At 26.8% G+C, this 25,594-nt stretch overlaps 1 protein-coding gene across 1 annotated transcript in view; it reads right to left on the reverse strand.

Moving 5' to 3' along the window:
• Positions 1-25,594, reverse strand: part of LOC136968636 (guanylate cyclase 32E) — a 173,630-nt gene that overhangs the window by 90,081 nt on the left and 57,955 nt on the right. Inside the window, exons 3-4 of the mRNA XM_067262638.1 lie at positions 13,430-13,576; positions 1,005-1,180 (exon numbers count right to left, since the gene is read on the reverse strand). Of these exons, the coding sequence (XP_067118739.1) occupies positions 1,005-1,180; positions 13,430-13,576 (323 nt within the window). The remainder of the gene's footprint in view (positions 1-1,004; positions 1,181-13,429; positions 13,577-25,594) is intronic.

Genomic DNA, 25,594 nt, shown 5'->3' on the forward strand with positions numbered 1-25,594 from the left:
TGAAACAATATAGACAAGAAGAAAACCCCATTTCAACTTTTTTGCATTTCTCAATGTCTGAAGATTCCGAGTCCAAAAATGTAAAAATTTTGCGGATCATTTTCTGACCGTTTACCATACCTTCCCTCTGTTATATTACAGCCAGGAAAGTAAAAATGATACAGGTATGCCTCGTCTTACGTCGGTAATTGATTCCAGAAGAGGCGACGTAAGTCGTAGTTGTGGCGAACGGATTTAAAGTCGAATAAACTAACTTAAACTCGATTTTTCCATATACTTTTTTGACAAACGACGTATAATCGGGAACGACGTAACTCGAGGTATACCTGTATTATTGTTGTAATATTTTCTTCAAGATGCCAACGGGATGCTGAATGTTATAAATTTATTTGGATAGCCTCATGAGGGATTGTATTATATGTCATTATATTGGACATCATTATTCGGGATTTCTCATTATTTTCGATAGCCTCATTATTGAGGGTTTCAACTTAATTCTTATATTATTCTCGTTAGATTTCAATTGAATATTTAATTTATTTCGTTTCACTCCATGCATTTTTTAGATTTATAATTGCTATTGTTATATATTAACTTTTAATTATTTCCAGTTACACTTGAATGTTTTACTATTTAAAAAAAATTAAAAATGTTCTTTAATAATAGAAATAATTTAATTTTTAAAATTATTTTTTTAAATATCTGCATCGTTTGATTTATTTTTAGCACGAATAAATCACTGTTTTACCATTCCAATATTTTTAAAAGTCAAATGATCCAAAGAGATTTGAATTTCATTAAGTGAACAGAACTGAATTTCATTAAGTTGTATACAATTCAAAAAAGTACGAGCTAAAAAACATATAAATAGTATTTTAATATTTTAATTAAAAATAGCTTAAATTGTATACAATTAATTAATTCCTAATATAAAAGAATCCACTCGAAAAGATTTAAATTAAAAACTAAAAGAATTGATGTAAAATTATTGGCAAGAAACTTACTTTTTTCCATCCTCCGACAATGTCAGCAATATTAGAATAATTGAAAGGAGGAGTTTTCATTTTATTATTCACTTCGTATGTAAAATTTTCGAAACCGATTGGTGGAGATCCGACGACTCCAATGTATGATTGAAAAGCTTTCTTGGCATCATCTTCAACTTCTTCTTTCAATAAACCTTTATCAATAAAATCAAATTTATTTTTATTATTTAGATTAGACGTTTCGAATGAATAAATTAAATTTCTCAAAAAACAAATTATTTTATGATTAAATTATAAATTTTACTTTGTGTGTGATAGAAATGTTAAATAAAATAATATGTAGTTTTCGAATTGTTATCTGAATATAAAACACGATGGTTTTTTTAAAGTAGTTTAGTAGCTTGATTAATACAATTTCTTTAAAAATTTTTCATAATTAAATGTCATTACTTATAAAAATGTTTAAATTAATATACAAAAAAATTTATTATATTAAATATTTAAAGGACAATTACTTTAAAATTCCACCAAAATAACGTGATATTTTCATTATTTTATATTATAATTTTTTTCTCCCGATGGTGATAAGAACCAGGAAATTTCCACATAAACGTCATAATTAGTTTATAGTTTTTAAATTTAATTAATGGTGTCGGATAAAAGATGTCAACTTTTCTTAATTATTATTATTAAATATAAAAAAACTTTTAAAAACCACGTGATTTCTGGTCATTACCTAAGTTTATATATAATTTATCGGGGCCTACACCCCTAAGCGATAGCAGACAGACAGACAGAGGACAGTGAGCATTCATAGGTATACAGATTTTGAAAATTGCAGCCCAATTATTACATTAAAGTATTGAAAATGAATTTCATCTTATCGTATTTTGTGTATTAACAAATAAATTCGATTATGATCTTGATAATTCTGACAAAGACTAATATTAAAACAAACACATGTCCCTGTGTCTATCGTCACGTAACTTTTGTAAATTTAATTTAATTTAATTTACAATAGCCTTTTGTTACTAAAATAAAATTTAAAAAATAATTGGAAATGAATAAACGTATGTCAATATATCAACTCGAGAAGTTATCCTCAGGAATGTTTTTATAATAGATGAGGATTAAGTTCAATATTCGGAATGACAGAAAAGAGCAAAATCGGACACATTTTCGCTCATAATTATTTTAAATTACAAGGCTGTAGTATCGGACCTATACATACAGTAAAACTCCGATTATCCGAATTTATTCGTTCTGCAGGTGTTTCGGATAATCGAAAATTCGGATAAAAGGATTAAAATGTAAAGAATAAATTACAAGCATCCTGCTGATCTATCACAGAAAATAGGCGCACTGATCATGCAGTCGCATGACGTTAAGAGAATTGCAATGTGATGTCAGTGGGAGAGAGAAAGGAGGGCAAGCGGTGGTTCGGATAATTGAACACTGGTTAATCGGCCTTTGGATAATCGGAGTTCTACTGTATTATTTTACCCATAATCTCTGCGCTTTGTCTCTCAGTATATCACATCATGGAAGTACCGTAGAGTCATTTATTTGTCTACACTTTTGATTCACTGCACTGCACCATATTTACTGAGATTTTTTTATTTTTCAAGTTGAATTTTCAATTAATATAACTATATTATTTGAGAAACATAGCAAACAAACAATGAAGTAAAACAATTCTTTCAATTGAATAATTATTAATAAACTCGATTTCAAATTTATATTGGAATTCCTATGAATTTACGATTAATTTGACCCCTGAAGTTTTTCTATCATCCGATATTTTCATTAATCCGATTACCTATTGGTTCATGTATGTCTGTATCATAAGATGCATCAATCTGCAGTTCTGGGGGACCCGAGTTCGAATTCGTTTCGGGAACTTCAGGAATTATTTTATGGACAGTCTCTTTCGGATATTTCATACCTCGTCTATATTGCGGATCAGGACCAATTTATGAAGAGTATGATTAAAACAACCTCTTAGTGAACTCAGTGCAAAAAAAATGTGAAAAAAAGATATTCAAAAAGATATCCAAGTTAGTATACTAGTAGATATCAAAATGGAAATAAGCATACATTCGTATAGAAATTACGTGTTTCGTTTTGATTGTGAACTAAATTTAGATTTTTAAGATTATCAGTTCCGTTCTCACTATGTCCACCAGTAGCCGAATGGATAAACACCACTAAACACAGATCGTGGATTCGAGCCTCAACAATGGGCTGACCACGTGTAGTTTCCCAAGTTTTCTTCACGTTTGAAAAACATAAATAGGGGCCAGTTTCCCGCAGAAAATCCTCCCGAGAGGCACACTCCTCGGTAGATCGCCCACTTGTTGATATTAAATAAGTAAATATAATTAATTCCTGTTGATTAAATGTAATAAATGCTTTCCTATAAATTAAATAATATTATACTTATTTTACCTGATTCTTTCTTTTATAAATTTATTGTGTTTTTAGTTGTAAATTAGTTCATTTATTTAATAAAATTTCTCTAATTTATTTAATTTGTTTTTAAACTTTGATGTTAAATTATTAAATTAAATATTACTTGTAATACAAAGTAACTTAAATTTAAATTATTTTCAAATAATTATAATATATTTTTTTAAAGTTTTTTTTAGTAGAAACATTTACAATAAATCCGTTTAATACGAAATTGTATTGAAGGAATAAATTACTTTACATAACTTTACTTGATAAGTTGTAAATTAAAAAAAAAAATTAATTCCAATTTCATAAATTCAAAATAATAAATTGCAGAAGTTTAAAAATACACGTAATCCTCTTAGAAAGTTCATTCAACATTTAAAAAAAATATTTAAATTAATAACTTAAGAATTTTAGTTCTTATTTTACAAACTTTGAATTATAAAACTGTTTTAAAAATTTTATTTAATTATATTAAAAATTATTTTATGAAATTACAATTAAAACAATAAAATTTTTAAAAAATAAATCAATTCATAAAATTACAATTATAATGGATAATATTGTTAATAATAATAATATTAAATGAATATTTATTAATTAAATTTTTTAAAATTATTTCGTTTTTAGTTTTTAAAAATTTAATTATTATTTTTTGAATTAAATCCGAAAATAAATAATTACAACGCATCTAATTCATTAAAAGTATTATTCTTTTAAAGAGAGCCATTTAAAAATTTTTAATGATAATTTAATTATTAATTTCAACTATTTTATTAGATAGAATATTTACAACTTGACAAGAAAATCGTATTTATATATTAACAACTGAATGAATTTGTGCATAATTTTTGAAGTTATTTTATATTCTTGTAATCAAATTAACTTACACATGCTTTACTTTTATTTATTTCCATTAAATTTATTACAATTTTACTAAATAAAACGAAGGAAAAGTATAAATTACGAAAAGATTTGGTAGTTTTTAAATTAAATTAATTAATGTAATAAATATTAAATAACGTCTTTGAAAACAAACAAGTTATATAGCTAGTCGTAATGAATTCTTTTATAGGAAAGTCGGATTTCTAACAAATATTCCTTTCCTATCAACTAATAAATCAATTATATTAGAGAAACAAAGATTTATAAGATAGAAACACTATTAAATACTTAACTATGGCTTTCAGCAAAACGTTTACATTCTGTATAAAAGTTTTGCAAAATTTCCGCATTAGGGAAGGACAAATGCCATTAGTTTCAGTATAATTAAGATATTAATTGCAAGATATATTATGAATTATACAATTACGATTAAAAGAACATATCTAGAAAATGGTACAGTCGGTTCTAAATAAATTTTTAAATTAATTTTTACTTTAATGGGAAAAGGTATCTTGTGTTTGGCTTTCATCTGTATCATCGATATAAGTTCAAAAAATATAATAATTAAATAGAAAATTTCAGCAGTCACTTTAAAATTTTGTCTTAAATCCTTATTTGGCATTTAAAATATTAATACAAAAAATCATCAATATTATATATTATACATTATGAGAAGTAGAAAATTTTAAGTAATGAGTATTAATGTTTATTTACGTTTATATAAAATATAATATTTATGTGTTGTATCAATATTATAACTTAAGATTAAAAACATTTTTGATGTAAATTTCTTTAAGACTTTACTTACTAAAGCTAAATTTCGAAATAAAATTAATTATTCATCGCATATAAACGAAGCTTAAATAAATTTTGTGTAGTATTAATATAAGAATTAGATTACAATAATTCGAGGCGCTTGGCATTTAGTTTCCTGCCTTGAATAATTTAAAATACCGACGCACAATCATTTTCAAAATAATCCCCTTAGGCGACGATACACTTTTGACAGCACTGGTATAGATTTTTGGAAGCATTGATGCAATCCATCTTCTGCACCATCCGTAATGCCTTCTGCAATGCTTTTACTCCATTCAAAATTTATTTTTGAAGATATAACAATGAATAAAGATATTATGCCGATATTTTACGACATTTGTGTGAGTCCATCTGTCGTAAACGGCCTGAGATGTGCGAAGTGATCATAATACCTCTCCTACATGCATGCAGAACGGTCCATAATCAGAGTTTCTCGCCAGAAATGACAATAATATGTTTCCACATCCCTCTTATTCGAGTGATTTATCTCCTCTTAGCCTCTTCGCAGACGGACAACATCTGCAGGCCATCGTATCCTTTGCGTTGATGTTTTAAATTATCCAAGGCAATGAACTATACGCCCCCCGAATTTTTGGATCCAATATCGTAAATTCGTCAAATGAATTCATTGTGAAAATAACTTTATTAAGTGAACATAATTATTTAATATCCTATCATTAAATACTTGTATAAAATGTTTATAAAAATCTATAGAATTTTAATAGCGATAAATTCTTCACTAAAATTTCAAAAAACTCTCTGGTATACGTTTAAGTAGGTCTAAATTATTCTCAAATTAATGTTATAGAAAATTCATTTACTTTATACTGAAACTTTAGCTTAAATAAATAATTTTTATTCAATTTTTAAAAACCAGATTGTTTATCGTAGAGATAACATTTACTATTATTACAGGTGTAAAGAAACGAAATGCTTTCATTACACTGATTGTAATCTCTTTGGTTAGCCACACTATCTGGAAGCAGATGAGGAATAAAAGTTTAATGCTTTTTCTCTGGGAAGATGCTTTTACAAAAATTCTCCAAAACGGAACTAGATAGAATCAAGGAGTTTTAGAATCATATTTAATTAATTTATTAGCGTACAGTTTAGAATTTTACAGATCAAATTTGTTAATTTTCTACGAATTTTTAAAATCGTAAAAAATTTTATAGAAAACTAACAAATTCGCCTGTTAGTCGCCGCAGTGTGCTTGTCACCACTCACTTAACCATGCAGAGTAAATCTGGGTTTAAAGTCTTTTCGAGTAACTTTAATTTCATAGTAAAATGCTGTACATTCGTTAGCTTCTTTCAATTCTCAATAGCTTTGTGCTTACGCTCTTCAATGCCTTTATTTGTCAATAAAGTTTTTTCTCTTGTAGCATCTCGATATTCCTCAATAGAACAATCAGCAGGTCTTTTTAGTATTGTCTATACCTCTATAGGCATTCTCACTTTTTTTCACATTACTTGTCAAACCAGTCTTTGTGCCTTAGTCTTTTACTTAAAATAACAGTTTCTCCATTCGGTTTGATCTATTTATTGACCAGTTATTATTTCCTTTCATAGCTGCTAGAAGGCATATTTTCCTCGTAGACTTACAATGGGAAACGAAACTTAATATACTCTTTAGCAATTGTTTTTTAAAACATATTTTTATGCAAGGTATAATACAATAAGGTAAAGGTATAGGTTGAGTTTACATGGTGGATTTTTCGAGAAAAACGAGAAAAAAAGATCGGTATTAATAAAATTGGGCAAGAGCTACGCCATATTTCGAATGTCGGATAGCGCGCTCGTTTACTTTTTTACAACGCAAAATTTTCTCATTGATTTAACATGGGATTACATTTGACCCTCGATATCTCCCGTTCTACGACACGCCATTTTATTAGTTCTAGTAATTGCAAAATTTCGTTGAGCCATTACATTCGAAAACGTGTTTCAGCGATTTGTCAATTTGAGTCGCTACCAAGGCAGTATGATTGCTTGGTTTCAATCAGGAGTTTGTCAACTAGATTAACATTTTTACATTTTATTTTGGAATTCATTAACATCTTTTAATTAAAGTTTTCGGTTCGTTGCGATCTGTTTTTGCATTCGAGATTCTCTCTCTAATTTTGATTATCATCAAATAATGACTAAATTCACACCTCGTGCATGTTCTGACGCCCATCAAAGTAGTGTTCAGCATCCATTATAAGCTGGATAATTTGGTTATGTCCTGCCATCTTTACGTAATCTTATGCACGTTTTTATGTTAAAAGCACATGTTGCCAATAACCATATTGTGTGCTGCAGCAGTCTATTAGCATGATTTTTTTGTTGTTAGACTCATGACAAACATTATTTTTCTCAATTACGGGCCTAAATTTTTCTTCCCTTCCCATGTCAGTATTTAAGTCATTAATCACAACTTTAATATCACAAAGTAGATATTCACCATTGAATTTAGTTTGATTTTCATAAAAGGATTCTTCTTCATCTGCCTCTGTTTTTACTTGTACAGGCAATGCTATAAAAACACACCTCTAATCCGGATACTGAAGAGTCTTGGTAATTCAGCTTTAAAGCCTATTCTAAGATAATTAATCTGCGAATTAACTAGAAATCCTGTAGCTTGAAAATGTTATTCAGCGTGGTAACTACAGAATGTGATCCGTATATTTTTAGTATATCCTGTTCAATCCATATTATATATTGAAGTTACAACGTACTGTTGTACGTTGTAACTTCAGATTCTCGCGGTTTGACTGGTTATTAAAATATTTACGAGATTCGCGTATTATCCAATACTTATCGTTGAATGAATGAAGATATTTAGTGCACTGAATATCCACTATAAATTTTAGTGTTAATATATATAAAATTTTATAACATACAATAACAACGTTAATTGTTTTACATAAATAAGCCGAATCAACATCTGTATTGTTTCTTGTTATTAGTAATTTTAGTAACAATATATAATATTATCTGAAGCAATAATAAGCAGATTATAATCTGTACCCACATTTACTTAAAATAAATTGAATTTGCTAGTGTCATTGTGACATTTAACATTATAATATATGTATATTTCCAAATAATTATTAACTTGATTTTCGATCGTTGAAATGAGTTACTTCTACAGATATATATTTACAATAATACTAAAAGCCTAGCTCTTCACTAACATCATCGGATTAATACATAATATACAAGTAAATAGAAAATTAATGAATATAATCTTAAATACTTTAAATTTTCATCTTAGAGAAGTTTCGGGGAAACTTGTAAAGCGTCATAAAGGGGGGGGGTTCATCTTTTATACGCGTATTTCATAAATTTAGATTATGTTCTTGGAAGTAACAATTTAAACTATACAATGTGACATTTATTAATGGAAACAACACTACGACCTTTTATGAGGTCATAATAGAATATGTGTACAACTTGTTAGTATAGAGAGTTGTAAAACAGCAATCAAAAAGCGGTATATATATATGTAAAAATTACATAAAATTTAATAAAGTATACATTATTATCTATTTCTTGTTATTTGAATTATATTCTCACTTAAATTCCCTGTCGTTACTATAAATATCATAAAAATTGTTAAATATAACAACTTCCAGCTTCGTTTCCAATTGTAATGGAACTATACAACTATAGGGGGGTAAGGTATATATAATTATCTAAATGGAATAAACTACTCGAGAATAATTTGTTCCATTTAATTGTATACCTTACCCCTATTTATTGAGGGAAAAGACTAGTCCATTACTTGACATAATGCTTACGATAGACTTTTCCTGTCGCGTTAACTGATCTCGATTTCCGTTCTTCTTTCTCAGAAAAAAATAAACAATAAAAAACTTTTTGTAACCAGTTTTACAGGCTTACATATGTTACAGGCTTATATCTGATTGATTTTTTTTATATGGGCTCGTCAATTATTATATATTATATATTATTATTATGTTGGGTTAAGTGAGATATACTCGGATAACTCCGGTGGCTGTGTACCATGTCGGACCAAAGTCAAGGCATAGTAACCAAAACAGAAATTAAAGAAGTGTATCAGTGTGTGTGTCTGTATTCAGGAATTTTCTCACAATATGACATGTATTCAATATAGTGGCCTTCTGTAGTGTGATGTATGTGTTTCTATTCAATTCTAATGTGCCCAGGCTTTTGTGTAGTGTGTGTGGTATGACACCTGTAGAGGAGAGAACTACAGGTACAATAAGTACCCTATCCATCCTCCACAGATGCCTTATTTCCTGGGCGAGTTCTGTGTACTTGCTAATTTTTTCAGTGCATGCGTTTTGTATATTGTGAGTGTTTGGAATGGATATGTCTATAATGTATGTGATTTTATTGTGTTTGACAATGAGTGTGATGTCTGGTCTGTTGTGGTAAATTGTTTTATCTGTGATTATGGCTCTGTCGTAGTACATTTTGTGCGTGTTGTTTTCCAATACTGTCTGTTTATTATTATTATTATTATTATTATTATTACTGGAAAAAAGAAGAATAAGTTTAAGGATATCAGACTTTAATTGCACTCACATAAAGACTTTTCTGGAGATTAAATATATTCATGAATACTTTTACATATCGAATGAAATTAGGAGAAGAAAAAGTATTGAAAAACATAAATGAAGAGTTGATTGAAAATTAAAATACAGTTCAATAATAGCAAAAAAGAATATTAAAATTAACTATAAATAGAATTAAATTAAAGATTAATTTGTATTGAATTTTTAAATGAGTTAATAATCATTACTATATTTTAATTTTAACGCTATATCGATGAATTTTACAAATATTATCGAGTATATTAGTTATTAATTAAGTTATTTATTATTGTTTTAAGAAGCTTCCTTTCACTAACACGAAAGAATAATATGGAGATCTTGACACTATTCGATAATCGAAGAGAATATATTTAAAATTTTAATATTTTTACGTTAAACTTTATTAATATTGTTAGAAAAACTTGGATGAAAATAAGGCGTGAAGATAAAAAATAAATGAGTTTTGTCGAATAAATAATAAATTATTTGCTACAAACACCAGTAAAAATTTATAATAATTTAATTATATTGTTTTTCGTACGAAACCTCTATAAAACTAATTGAAAAATAAACTTATATTTAGGAAATTCTAACATTTGTTAATGCATTAAAGTGAAAACGACCAAAAATTTAAAGATTAATATTTCATGATTGTAATTTTTTTATTTAATACATAATTTATTACAATTAAGAGATATTTTAATCTTATATAAAATGTTAATCCGTGTATTAAGTAATGGCATTTTTAGAATTTCAAAAAGTTTTATTTTTGCAATTACCAAAAAATTTGCTTATAACTAAGTATTATTTTTAAAAGAATCAATAATCTTAAGGAAATATATCGCTTTATTATTAATCTCTTAATCTTATTTACTCCGTTAAGTATCAATTCTTCAAGACACGTAGCAATGATATTTGATAATCAGATATATAACAGGGAAAGGAATTATTAATGAAAGAAATATTTATTTTTTTCCTAAAAAATAAAACCTTTTACGAAATTAAATATATTAAATGGTACAGGCGAATAAGTACCAATTCATGGTCACAGTATTAAATTTCTTATACATGAATACATGGATTGTAATTGTAATTCTGAAGAAACAAAATTGATGATAATGATAATAATATCAATAATTTATCAATTTTATAAGACATTTTACGTTAAAAATTTGATTTAATAGTCATCTTCGATGTTGAGCATCACTCAACATCAGAAATCTGTCATAAAAATAATAAAAATACAAAAATGAAACTACAAGAAAGTGTTTCAGGATTTAATTGGAATAATTAAAGTATAATAACTTGCTTTTATATAAAGTAAAAGAGCATAATACATTAGACTTAATCAAGAATTAATTACATTTTTGATGTGCTTGAATATCTCAACTTATGTAAATGAAGTGGAACTTTGTTAAAATCACGAAAATAATTAAATGTAATAAAATTAAGTTAAATATTCATCTAAAATGAAGAAATGGCATACAATTAAACGATTTAAAATTAATATTAATTTAAATTAAATGATTAAAATTGAAAAATTTGTAATAATTCTAATATTGAAACAATACCTGAATATTGATACTGGTTTCTTTAAAGTTAAGAAATAAAAAACGACTTTCTTCGATGTCCAGAAAGCAAAACTGTACTGTTTTGAATACGAAAAGAATTTATCTTCCTTCGAATCAAATATATATATACATATATTACATATGTAGTAGCATATGGAAAATATGATACGAAACAAATTGAAGAAATGTATAAAACATAAATCAAAAATATGGCAAAGATGCACTCCAGCTGTTAAAATTGGTTGTTTAAACTTTCTCCACTACACAAATATTTATATGAACTTTTTGTATTTTAATTTAAACGTTAATTAAGAACGAAAGACTCGTTTACTAGTACAGAATTTCATTAGAGAATAAAATAACTTTTTTGAAATGAAGAGAATAAATTCTGTTTTGAAGGAAAAAAAAACTATATTTATAAAGTTTTTAAAAGAATTTGTAGATTCATTTTGAGGTAAAGCATTACTTCGATTGATTTTTTTGAAAATATCCCATTACATTTATACAGTTGAAGGAGCTTTTCTTATACTTCAAATGAAGGGTGAATCAAGAAACATCGTGACTTATTGACAAAATACATTTCTGTGAGGGATAATACATCTAATCTATAATTGTCTGTATGAAAACACAATCAAATTATTTCTAAAAATAACTGTTTAATTGGTAAAAATATAAAATACAATAAAACAAAATTTAGGCCATTTTACCTTCTTTAACATCGTAATTCTTTTGCAAACGTACTTAAAATTTAGTTTACAAATTAAAATAAAATTAAAGCACTTTTATAACATTATTTAACCAATATTTAGATTATTGAAAGTTTATTTTTATTATAATTAAAAATATTTGCGCAGAAAATATTACAGTTTAATTAAGATCGTATGCTTAACCTACGTTTTAAGTTGGCACAATTATAATTTTTTCAAAATGTATTACGAATTTTTAAATATTTTAAAGAATGTTAAAGCTTGATAGACATATATTGCACCAATTTATTTAAACAAAATATTAAAATAATTATTAGTAGAAAAAAATTATAAAACGTTCGTCATTTCCGGTGATTCTTCGCACGGAATTTACAAATTTTTCATTACGAAAAATTCATTGATTTCAATTAACGAAATTAAATACTAATTAGACAATCAAAGAATGTGTTTGTATATTAAAAATTCCTATTAAATATTTGTTTTTACTTCATTTTAACGATTATTTTATTCCTCATTTCACTCAATGAACATAAATAGAGATCGGTTCTACATTATGAAATCTAGAGTGAAAATGATGCGAATTGACACGTTGAAGACATATTTAGCGATCGAATCGACAGAACTGTCAAGAAATTCCTAGAAAAATCACAGTGAATTCAGTTCACTAACTTGTATAACTTTATATGGTTGAGTTCTTTCTGTCTCTAATGCAATTCCTCTCGAACGAGATATAACTTACATTAATTATAAGTTATTCGTAAATATCGTTTAAGTTCCGAAATTTTAGAAAAAATAATATAAATTTCTGTCATTAATTAAATAAATTTTATAAAAATTTTACTAATCCTGTTTAATAACTTAAAAATTATATTGTTAAATTGTTATTCATCATCATTTCTCGCCTGTTCCAGCATACTTTTGCTACGTCAAGAGAGCAAATCTCCATTCCCTCCAGCCATTCCCCTTTTTTTAAGGGTAAAAATTATTATTATTTTATTTAAATATAAATAAAATAAAATAAAAGTTATATAGTAAGAATAAGAATTTAATATCATTGATGATATAAAATGTAATTCCCCACAGTTACAACAAATACACAGTAAAATTGTACATATAAATTCTTTATATATTTTTTTCTTGAAACAAATTAATAATTAATAATATAATTTAAATAAATTCTGTACGTAGAGAATAGAATATTACGACCGCACTCTTTACAACCTTTTTATTTACGACTAGCATAATTACATTCGCTATTATGACTGTAAAAACGCCATATTTAAGTGCCTTATTTTTTGTTAGCTATTTACAATGTAATGCAATGGCTTGCTTTACGACGATTTTACAGGGACCAATTAGGTTGCAAAACGATGGTCTATCCAAATTTAAACTATGATATACTTTAAATTAAAGATGAAATTTTAATATAAATATACTACATTTTACCTTTTAGATATCGTTGAGGTATAGAAGTGTCGTATTGTTCGACGTCAACTCCAATGACAAAGTATTCACCATTCTCTAATAATCCTTGTTTTTGTAAACTAATCATCATACCAACGTGCTCGTAATAATAACCCACGATGACATAAACTATTAAAAAATCATATAAATTAATTACTACTAAAATAATATAAAATAATAATGTGTATTTAATTTAATTAAGATTAAAGTTTATGTTTTATTTGTTAAGTAAATGTTAAATATATGATTTTAATATAGAAAACAATTAAATTTTCATTATTATTTAAATAATAACTTTTAATTAATTAATTAATTTAAATTATTATAAAAATGCTTTATTGTATAAATAAAAAAAAACAGTAAATAAATATTCGAATATAAATTAATAAAGTAATTTCAAATGAATAAATAAATTATTTTATCAATAAAATATTTTGATAAATCGGAGTAGATATAAAGGAGAGAGAAGAAAGTACGGGTATAAAGATGCTCTTATATCAATATGGAGTTTTCAGCGTGAGTTAATAAACTGTTTTATAAAATCAAATAATTCTTCATTATAAATCAAAGAAATATAATATGTTATCACAGATACAGAAACGCATTCAATATATTTAAACTTCGTATATATTTCAGAGATATAAAAAAATTTAAGTTTGTTTGAAGTGAAAATAAATAAAGTTTAAATTGTAATAATTTTTTAATCATTCTCATAGTATGTATTAAGAAGTAGTTTAAACGTAACTCTGTTTCTGTAAGTTTTTAACTGAGTAATTAAAATGATATGCTCACCCCATAAAACTATCCTCCCTGTATAAGATAATAGCTATTTGTAGAATTTTCAAGATAAATTTTAATATTTTAAGGCTATTTTTCGGAATCAGAAAGAATTTTTTCGTATAAAAAAATTAATTCGCATCGTGTAATTCATCCGTTTTTAATTGCCTCTTTGAAATCTTTATTATATATATATACTTACCTTGCTATACTCTCTATATACACGTCATGGAAGATATTTAAGTCACATTGACAGAGTCATTTGATGATGACAAATTCTACCACGTTATCTTACTGGAAGTATAAACTAGCCAGATGCCGCTTCAAAAGAATAAACATGAAGTAATTCACTAGATGTAAGCTCAAAACTTTCCAGTCATACACATTGAAATCGTTGTATGGTGCCTTGTGCCTCGAGGGACATCGTATTGTCCCGAACATAATGATGTCTACAGACAATAAGCCATGTGCTCGACAAATACTTCTATCTGTTAAACAAACACCATCGAAAGTCGTCTATATTCAGAATATTTCAGTGTTGTTATCTTATTTTTTCAAGAAAACCAAATAAAAAGACAATGCGCAAGTTTAGTTTAGATTTTTTACAATAATAAATTAATTAAATTTTGATTAAATAGATTTATTCTCGTTTTTTTTAATTTTATGATTACTAATTTGCATAAGAGTTAAATAAACAATATAATGTGATAAAAAATAAATAAAAAACACGAAATTTTATTTTTGTTTCTACAGAATTACTCAAAAGTTCTGTATTAAATTTGAGATTTGAATTAATGTAGACATTTTTAAAATAAATTTAATAATTCTTCACTTGTCATTATTCAACGTTAATTTAATTTACTATAATGTATAAATTAATTTTAAAAACTGTAAGGAACAAAATACGAATATTATAAATACACTGAAATTTGATTTCCATCTAATATCTATTCAATATTAAAAATAGAATTTAAGTACCGTAATTTTATGTGTAAGTAAATATTACATATTTTCAAAGGGGTGCGTAAATATATTAAATTGTCTATTAACATATCAAAATGCTTCTTGCCTGTATTACTAATTTACAAAAAACATACTTAATTAGAACTAATGAACCAGGTTTATTATGCACCTAGCGCATCTAATTAACTCTTTCCAAAATGCGTTTAGGCCTCACTGGCCATTTTCAATTGGATAATATACGAAAAACAGTCTATGGTGACTGTTCACATTATTCTTAGAAATTATAATTTTTGTTTTGCATTATTTATTGTTAAATAAATAGTTTTTAAACGAGTATTAAATGGATTAATTTTTCGCTAACGCAATTATTGTTAGAGTGAGAAATAAATCATCTGCGTAAAGAATAAAATGAAACGTTTTATCAAGAATTTAAATCCCTTCTGATTCCTTCAAAAACAGTTGGTTTACATCCGATAAATACAATACCAGATGAAAAAAATAGAATACAAGAACGACTGAATACTTACACTACTGAGTATCACACCAATACCGTACTATTCTATCTTGAATAAACGTTTAAAGTACAAAACAAATATGTATTGTTTTAAAGCATTTTGCAAAATTTGTTTTACATACAACAATTCTTTTCTATTTCCCATCTAATTTTCTCCTTTGTTTTACAAACAACATTTTTCATCTTTTCAGATTTTCATCGTTTAATTCATTGACCAAAAAACTGAAATAATGTATTTCCTATGTCAAAATAGCGAAATAATTTGGTTGAATTTAGCATTGTTTATTAAAAGAATACAGACAACATTGCTAAATGTTAGCAACATGCAGATAATCTCCAGTATTTCGTTTATCTGCAATAATGGCTTAAAGACAGAGAGGCTTGGAATGAATCAGTTTTTGGCATGATTAGGGATGTTCTTGACTCAACGAGCTGTAACTTCGTCTTCAGATCATTGACTATAATTGATTGCAACCCTGCAAGTTGTTTATTTTTCAATATTCCATAAGTTCTCAATCAGATTAAGATTGTGTTGTGAAAACCAACGGGAGTGTGCTTTTGATGAAATGAACTGCACTAAATCATGCTAGAACGCAAAATCATCTGCTCCCTAAAGATCTTTAGCTGATGGTAGCGTGAAGTATCCCAAGCTAATCTAATAATACCACTGTTAATGTTTGCATTTACATGCGGAACGCTACCAACACAATTAGTAAAAACGACCCCAAACAGTCATGCTTACTGGAAATTTAACTGACGTCTTCAAGCAACTTGAATTGTATGATTCATGTTTTCTACGCCAAATATGAAAACCGTTATCACCAAAATCACTGTAGAAGTGTCAATTGTCTGAAAATAACCTTTTATACCCTGTTGTCCACGATTCATTCTGCCTGGTATATTGTAAATGCTGTTTCTTCTGTCTTGGAGTTAATTGAGACTTAATCTTAGGAAGCCATGATTGAAAGCCCATTGAACACAAGTAGTTGACTGCTGTATCATCTTCATTCCACATTATTTGAAGTTGGCCAGCTGATTGGAACCAAAGCGTTCTTACGAGATGTTTTAATGTTTTATGTCTTTTTCTTGCAATTTTCATTTAACCACAATTCTTTTTATTTAAAGAACAATGTTTCTTAAAAATTTTGCTATATACAGTGTATATGTAGCAGCTGACCGAGTACAGCTAACATTTCCTGCAATTTTGCATTGTGAATTGCAGTTATGAAGTTCTTGGAATCTTTTAAAAGATCTTTTTCAGCAAACCCTAGACATTTATAAAGTTATTTAAATACCTAATTACTCATAATAGCAATAGTGCACACCTTTAACATGCACGATTCCAATATTTTAATGCAATTGATAAACTACTTAATTTTTCCCACTCAAGTAATGAACATATTTTATATGCATGAAAATTAATAATCCAAGGATATGGAACAATTCTCGCCAGATATTTTTATTTCTAGCTTGTTTTCGCATTTCAATCAATTATTTTATTACAGAAACTGTATTTGCACAGAATATAAAACTCTCATTTCCTTGTATTCCATTTTTACCTTCCTGGCTGTTATATATAATACAGTAAAAAGTGTGAAAATCGGTTCTTGTCATTTCGTCACTATTCATGTCTTTACTAATGCATTATTAGTTAATTGGTCTGCAATTTTCAAACTGTAGACCTATACATTCCTACTATTGGCCTCTGTTTGTCTGTCCTTTCATGCTAATTTTTATACACAATTTTCAGATTTTAATTTAATTAATTCTTTAATAAAACATACTAAAATATAAATTATTTAAATGTTTAAATATATAAATATTTATGTCATAATTTTATAGTAATTTACTTAGGTTTTAGATTCCATAAATGAACTATGAAGTATTTAATAAAATATTTTATTAAATTATTTGATTAGAACTTACAAAATAATTTCATTTTTTACGTTCCGTTTAAGATTTATATATAAATCAATATATAATTAATAAAGCTATTTTTACTAATTATTATTAATGTTTTTATTGTGGTTTTGTACACAGAAGCAGAATTTATTCGATTGATTATAAAATAACTTTTTCTTGACTGTATCTAATATTTATTATTGAACACAGAGTGACTTAAAACTCAGTTAATCGCAATACATTTTAAGATTGTTTTATGAAGCAGATGAATAATATGCATCTGGTTGTTAAAATCATCTTAAATTATATCTCGGTTAATTGAAGTTTGAACCAGCTTGTATATTTTAAAATATATTCTAAATTTCATACAAATTTTTAAGTATAATTCGTACACACTTTCTCTTTAATCACTCATCACGTTTGTCTTAATAATTCGTGTGAAATTTAAAAAATATCAATAAGTTAAGCTTAATATATTAAATATTATCATTATAAAGATTTAAATGGCAGATTTAAAAAATAAATAATCGAGAATTTAACACGTTTTAATAAAGATTGGTTGCCATAAAGTAGACAAAGGAATTCCATAATCGTTCAATCTCATCCAGATAATTAATGAACTAAATTGGAATTTTCAGAATATATTATTAATTGAAGACATATTTTATAGTCAAAAATGGGGAAGGAAAAACGAGTATTTAATCTATTATATCCACAATAAAGTTAAGCTAAAGAATAATTAAAATACTTTACTGATATCCTGATAATTATTTTAAATGCTCCTAATCAATCCGATTTATTAACAACAAAATTTTATATTCAAAATTAAATTTCGAAATAAGACAACATATTAATTTGTATGTAGATAATTAAGTTAGTGAATAAAATTGTTATCATTATTAGTGCTTAATGAGCATCGTAGTCGACGGAAAACAATTAATTAATAACTTTAGTATACGTGCTTACGTTTTACAATTTTAAAGTAGATTTAGAGATATATTTTAAATTATAATAAAGTTTATATCTTATCTTTTCAAAAATATCATTAAATATAAATTAATTCATAAAATGTATAAGAATTTTTATACGTATCATTTAACGAAACAATTTTTAAAAAGTTCTAGGCAAACACAGTTGAAATTACGTGTGGTGCTATCTGTTATGCGATTTTATTTTAAAACCTTTTGTATTATGTTATTATAAAACGGCAAAAACTTTAATTTTCAGGGTAGAGATGAGTTTTATCAAAAACTGTAAATACTAATAACGAGTAAAATTAAGTCCGACCCCACTCGAGATATGACGCATGATCCCCGCTCTATCTCCCCATCCCTTTGAGCTTTAACCACTAAAATATAACAGCGTCAATGCTCCTAATACATAAATAAATCTCTCTGCAAAATTTCAGAAGTTTCCGACAAAAGGCACAGGAGTTAATGTAATTAATGATAGGCCTACCACAAGGTATTTAAACATTGTGCTAATATTATTTAAAATATTCTACATTTGTAGTTTATCTAGTGATATAAACTACAAAACTGCTGATTACACAAGATAATAGTCATATAAAGTTTATATAAAGAAAATTTATTAAAGAATGCCTGAGAAATAATTAATAAAATTCATTAAAATTTATTTAATGTAGCTTTAAGTAATAACATTGATTTTTTGCTAAAATAATACCCTAAGAAATAATCAATGTCGAATTTTAATTAAAGTAAGCAAAAAGAATTTATGATATTATTACAAAATTTATCAAATTCTTGCACGTGTTCACTCTCCATTATCAATCAAACTTATTTTATAACGTAATTATCAGTTTAAGCATTGAAAAATTTCTGTAAAAAATTAATATTTTTGAAACTTTAGTAAATTATTAACATAATTAAATACTTTGCAATTAATTTGATTTATTTATTATTGCAATTTGATTTACGAGAAGTTTTCAATTGCGTTGCTCAAATACTTTTAATGAAACACGTTTATTATATTAATAGAATATGATTAATTTTGTATTAAAATATAATGATTTTGAAATCGACTTATGATCATTTATTATTAAATATACATTTTAAAACATTATCTGATAGTTTTACTCTTTTATTTACGTATAAACCAATTGCTTTAATCAATATTATATGCATAAAATAACGAATAAAATATGCAGGATGACCCAAAAGTCAATCCAACATTGTAAAGGCTAAATTGCAATTAATTATATAAATCAATTTTAAAGTATAATTAATTCAATTGTGTTTTATTACATTTTTTCAATTTTTTTAAAAGAAGAACATGCTATAAATCCAATTTACAATTTTTTTTCACGAGTGTATCTGAAACATCCAAAATACAAGCAATTATTTATTGATATCGTCGCAATGCCAAGCTGCAATTTTTACTCATATTTTAATTTTAAAAATCTTGTGACTTTCGGTCTGGACCAAAATTTCGTTTATAGTTAATCGGGCCTTGATAGGCTGACTCTTTATCGCTTTCATAAGCTTCTATTTATCTTATATCATTAATCTTACTACTTCCCTACAACAACGTAGATCTGAGTATAGTTACACAATTTTTTATTTATTTTTCCGAACGCCAGAAACGTATGCCAGAAAGTACAGTACAAATACATTCATGTGTATACTGTATACTTTTATTTAAACACTGAGTACAACAGAATATTCAACAGTAAAGAAGTGTATGAATAATTTGTTTGTATAATAATTTCAGAAGTATTTTGCTCTTCGGATGCGTTAAAATGGCTCCTGGTAAGTAGTTTCATTGATTCTGAGAATTGCAATAAAAAAAAAGAGATAAAAAGTTTAAAAAAATAAAATAAAATAAAATTTACTAAAAATTGAATAATTATACATAAACACAAAATATTATGCGAAGTTGTCATTGTTTACAGATAGAAGAAATGAGACTTGTAATGTCACTTGGCCATACAGAATCAAAGTCACAACTATGTATATCAAAAATGTATGATGATGGTTGATTGTTTATAAAAAATGCTTTAACTAACGGAGAGAAAAAGTGTTATTTTCTATACATGACTATTTTATAGTCAATGTTGATCATCATATTTATGGTGGATAGTTTATCATACTAAAAATTCTTATCAAAATTCAAAAGTTAAAATAAATAAGGTTCTGTACAAATAGTTTGTTTGGGAAGAGATTTTATATATAACTTCTGAGTTTTTAATTTTCTGCAAACGTTTCAATTCAAAAAACACGGGTGAATAGAAAGACTTTCATTTGTTGCTTATGCATTGTGAAAGGAGCTGTTCATCTCAACGATGACAAATGATTATAGAGAAGAGACCACAATTGAAATTTCTTGAATATCGCAGTAACTTTTTCGTTTTGAAAATCTTTCTAAAGTACCACTTTTTTCTTTGTTATGAATTATATATAATTTAAGGAAGCTCGTATATTTGGCTTAATATTGTAAATGTGAATTCGTTTACATCTCATTAAATTTTCAGTAAAGAATTTTGTTTTCGTGTAAATTATATGAACAAAGAGTTACATTGATGTTCTTTCTTTTTCAAAAATTTAAAATATGGTTTGCTAATTTGAACGAATTTAAATTACTAACATATTTCAAACTTTCAAGAAAAAACATTAAAAATAATGCTTATAATTAACAAAAGTATACTTTAAAGAGTAAACCTCGTCTTGTTTTCATTATTATTAATTATAAGACATAATTTCCACAATTATGACAACTATCAAGTAAATATATAGTTTATGTGTACAGTTTAATATACAAGAGAGCCCAAAAGTCAGTACTCCAGGTTTTTGGGATGTAATTTTGAAATTTCAGATCAATACTCTCCCACTGTCGTCTGTCTTTTTGTCTGTCCTTCTTTATTCTCGGAAACGGAATTAAATAGATGAAAATCGAGACTGGATATGAAAAGCCGTAGGAAAGTTGGGTGTTTTAGGTTCCAGAGAAAACCAGGTCTTTCATAAAATCTCTTGAGGTTAAGAAATTTTCTTTGGTGGTCCTGGATATTTTAAACACTCTTTTTTGAGTTTTTAAAATGATATAAGAGGGATACAAGCAAATTTTCCAAAGTGCAAGGAGGTGCATACACGTTAATAAAAACAAAGACATGAATACAGATGATCTATAAAAACATTCAATACTCTTAATTACACTAAACGATGTATGGACACATAATAAACATAGAAAGAAACAAAGTCCCAAATTCGATTTTTTATGACGTAATTCAATAAAAAGGAAAATTATCGGCTTATAAATGTCGATTTTGAATCTTGGAATATCATATCTTACAGATGTAGATCAACGTAACATGTATATTCAAATTATATTGGCGTAAATTGGGCAATTATAATTCTAAACCTTGATTATATAAAAAGTAAAAATATTTTGTATATCAAGATGCCCAAAACATTTTAGAAAACTAAGGGAAAAAGAAAAATTTATCCTAGTCATGACTTGAAGTTATTTCTTTTCATTCTTTTATATTTTCGATCGTTTCTATTATTTTATTTTTTAACATAGCTTTTCTTAATCTTCAATTCAAGTCTTTTCTCTTTCTCTTTCTGAGAATCTTTTAATGTTATGCTATTTTTATTTTATTAGTTTGAAATTTTACTGCTGCTCTGTACACGAAATGAAAGAGAATATATGCATAAACGATAGTAGAAAAGCTTTTGTAACAAAGTTATTCTTTCTTCTAGAAGGATTTTGTATTTCTAGCTTGCAAACCATTTATTTAACAATTGTGCAGCTTGAAACATTTCACTCTTGTTACAATTTTCACAATTGATGAGGAACAACGATTCTAAATGTATATTGTCAATAGTGCTGAAAAATGTACTATTATTAGTCAAATAAATGGTTTGTAAATCTTACTTTGCGTATTGAGATGGGGAAGGACTATCCGATTTCCACAACATAGAAATAATAATCAATTCATGATATGGCAATACGGTAACCTTTGACTGAAAATTCACAAGAAAACTGAATTACATTTATTAAATGAGAATCGGATTCGGATCCTACAGAGTTCAAGCTGTGTTTCATCTTAGAAGTTCAACACCAACTTCATCCAAAAAAATTCATTCCAACTCAATTCGAGTTTTCAACTTTCTCTGAAGAAATTTAAGAAATTAATTTTAATTTACCACGAAATTTCAATGAAACAAAATTCAATAGAGGAACATTTCACCATCAAAAATGTTTCTAAGTGCTCGAACAAAATAAACTTTAATTTTTTTAAAGCTTTTAAAATTACATTAAACATAATTTTTGTTCCGACCAGTACCTACATTTCATGATAAATCATTTTTAAATGCAAAAACTATATTTTAGTAAATTAAACTTTTATTAAAAGATATCTCGCTCATAATCTTATTTAATATCAGTTACTTTATAATAGTTAAAAAGCATAATTAAAATTTAATTCTATTAAAATAAACCATTTTCCACAAGTTGAATTCAGTATTTGTTATATTGCGGTTATAATCAGAAGACAATGCTGAAAAAAATTTAGTACCAAAACTCGCTACTATGGCGCTGAAAGCGACACAAAAGTAATTTCGTCTACGGAAGCACACATGTTGCAGCCACGTTCTCGATATAAAAGTGGCTACATCTGTTAAACGTCATTTTTATTAGTTACAATGGCAATTATATTACCGAAATGCACATTTTTTGTAAACCTTTTATGAAATAAATCAGTACTTTGGCTGCTCTTCGGAAACTTCGCCGTTTAAGAATTTACGCTCACCATCGACCCTATAAGCTCTGGGAGAATGATCGCTGTATTCAAGTCTTTTGGAAGAGTCTGTAAAATTTACCGGCAGAAGACGCAATGTCAATGAATAATGAATGAACTGTCAATGAATAATGTTTCAGGTTCCAGTAGTGTACCTATCACGGTGATTGAGTATATCTTATGGCACACAGTGTGGAAAGTATTGAGAAAGTTGGTGCACTGTTATCTGTACGAGTATAAGATCAGCAACAACTATCAGTCACTTGCCATCTATACGGAAACTGACCTTTGCACTGGACTACCTTGCGAGAATTCAAGTAAATATGTCGAGGACTTGGAAGATTCTGTGGAAAGACGAAGCACATTTTTATTTCAGCGGAACAGTAAACATCCGAAATTATCGTATATGGCCACGGAAAACTCGTCTTCCAGAAGAATCCACTGTAATCTCCTAAGATTATAGTCTAGTGTGGATTCAGTCATATTTGCCGTGGAAAATTCTTCTTCGAGGAAGCTAGGCCAAATAGACCTGTCGTATGTTCTATGAAGGTCCAAAGATAACAAGAGATGCTCAAAAATGTGTCGTAACAAAATTACAACATTGACAATATCTTAAGTCAACTATTTTATACAATACTTCGCGCTTTCATATATCGGACACACGCGAACAACAGTTTTTGCAACATAATTTCCGCATAAGATCATGATTCGTGTGATGGACCAATGCAATTTTTGTTTATGGAAACACTTTAAAATGTGGTTTATCGAGGGCCTGTCGCAAATTTGGTGCTTCTAATGCTGCTTTCGATGCTTCTCACATACGGTATCATACTGTTTGTGGGAGGCATAACAGTAACAGAGTATCGGTTGGTCGTTGAATACACTGTTTATTGCTTTCAGATTTTACACCTCCAGAATAGGGACGCATTGAACAGTGTTCTATGCATTGCTAAAATCTCTGCATAACATGAGTGTCTCGTAAACAAAATATTTCCCTTCTTGTGTTGCCAAAAATATCATAAATAATGAGTTTTGGTAGTATATTGTTTACGAAGATGTCTCTCGAATGTCCTGAAATGTCACCATATCAAATTTAGTTGCATTATTACTGCTAAATGTCTCTCAAGACAGCGTTAAATAGGGGTACTTTACTTACAATCACCTAGAATCAAGAATGCATTAAAAAACTTATCTTATTGCAATCAGTATTCGTTTATTCTTAATATTATCTTCGGATAAATAGGTTTTTGTATATGCTTTCGTTTTGTGTTATTGTTAATAACTTTCTATCATTATCGCTCTTAACTAGTGCTTAAATTTATCGTTTAATCATTATTTTCTCGCAATTTAATGGTCTAAATTGCTCATTACAGTAGCTGTTGTTGAAATTGGCAACAGAGAAGCAATACTGAGTGAATTATTAATTAATTAATAATAATAATTAAATTTTAAAATTGATTTAATGTGTCATTTTAATTTTAAAGTTAATAGAACCAGAATTTCCTGTTATTGTTGTCTTAATTGTAAAATAGCAAGGTAATGTTAAAAGTAACGAATGATCATGGAAGAGTAAGGTAATGTATGGTAAGAGAAATTCATTATTTTTCATGTATACCTCTTTCTATTTTAATTCTTTGTAAATAGAAGCGAAATTTCAAAGTTTACGTGTAAAAATATTTTATTCGTTATTAAATTACACAATAAATCGTGATTACGATTAAAAGATTTCTATAATGTAAATTATAGTTAAGTGAATTATTTCATATATAAATATTAAAACACTTAATTTTTTAGAGTACATACCAATAAATTTTTAGTATTTGAATACTGTATCACGAATTACTTATTACAAGTTTACGTTATAAAATATATTTTAAAGCAAAGTAGAAGATATAGTTTTATTATTTTCAGTTTATAAATTTTATGCTTATTTTAAAGTTAAATAAATTTTATTTGAAATACAGAAGAAATAAAGATTGATAACGATAGCATAATATTCTGTTTGACAACATAACACTTTAAATTTACAAGAAACAATATATATATGTCATTTGAGTCATGTATTGGAAACGCACCAACAGCGATATAGAACCATGTAAATTTATTTACATTTAATCGATATGAAAACTGTTTTCATTTATTTGATAAATGATAAATGATTTTAAAGGCATTTCCGTTTATAATAACAGAAATATCAAGAAATTTACGAGTAATTTGTTTGTTTTTTAACGTATAA

This window comes from Centruroides vittatus, unplaced genomic scaffold (assembly GCF_030686945.1).
Source record: "Centruroides vittatus isolate TY-2023 unplaced genomic scaffold, ASM3068694v2 contig_150, whole genome shotgun sequence".
NCBI classification, from domain to species: domain Eukaryota; kingdom Metazoa; phylum Arthropoda; class Arachnida; order Scorpiones; family Buthidae; genus Centruroides; species Centruroides vittatus.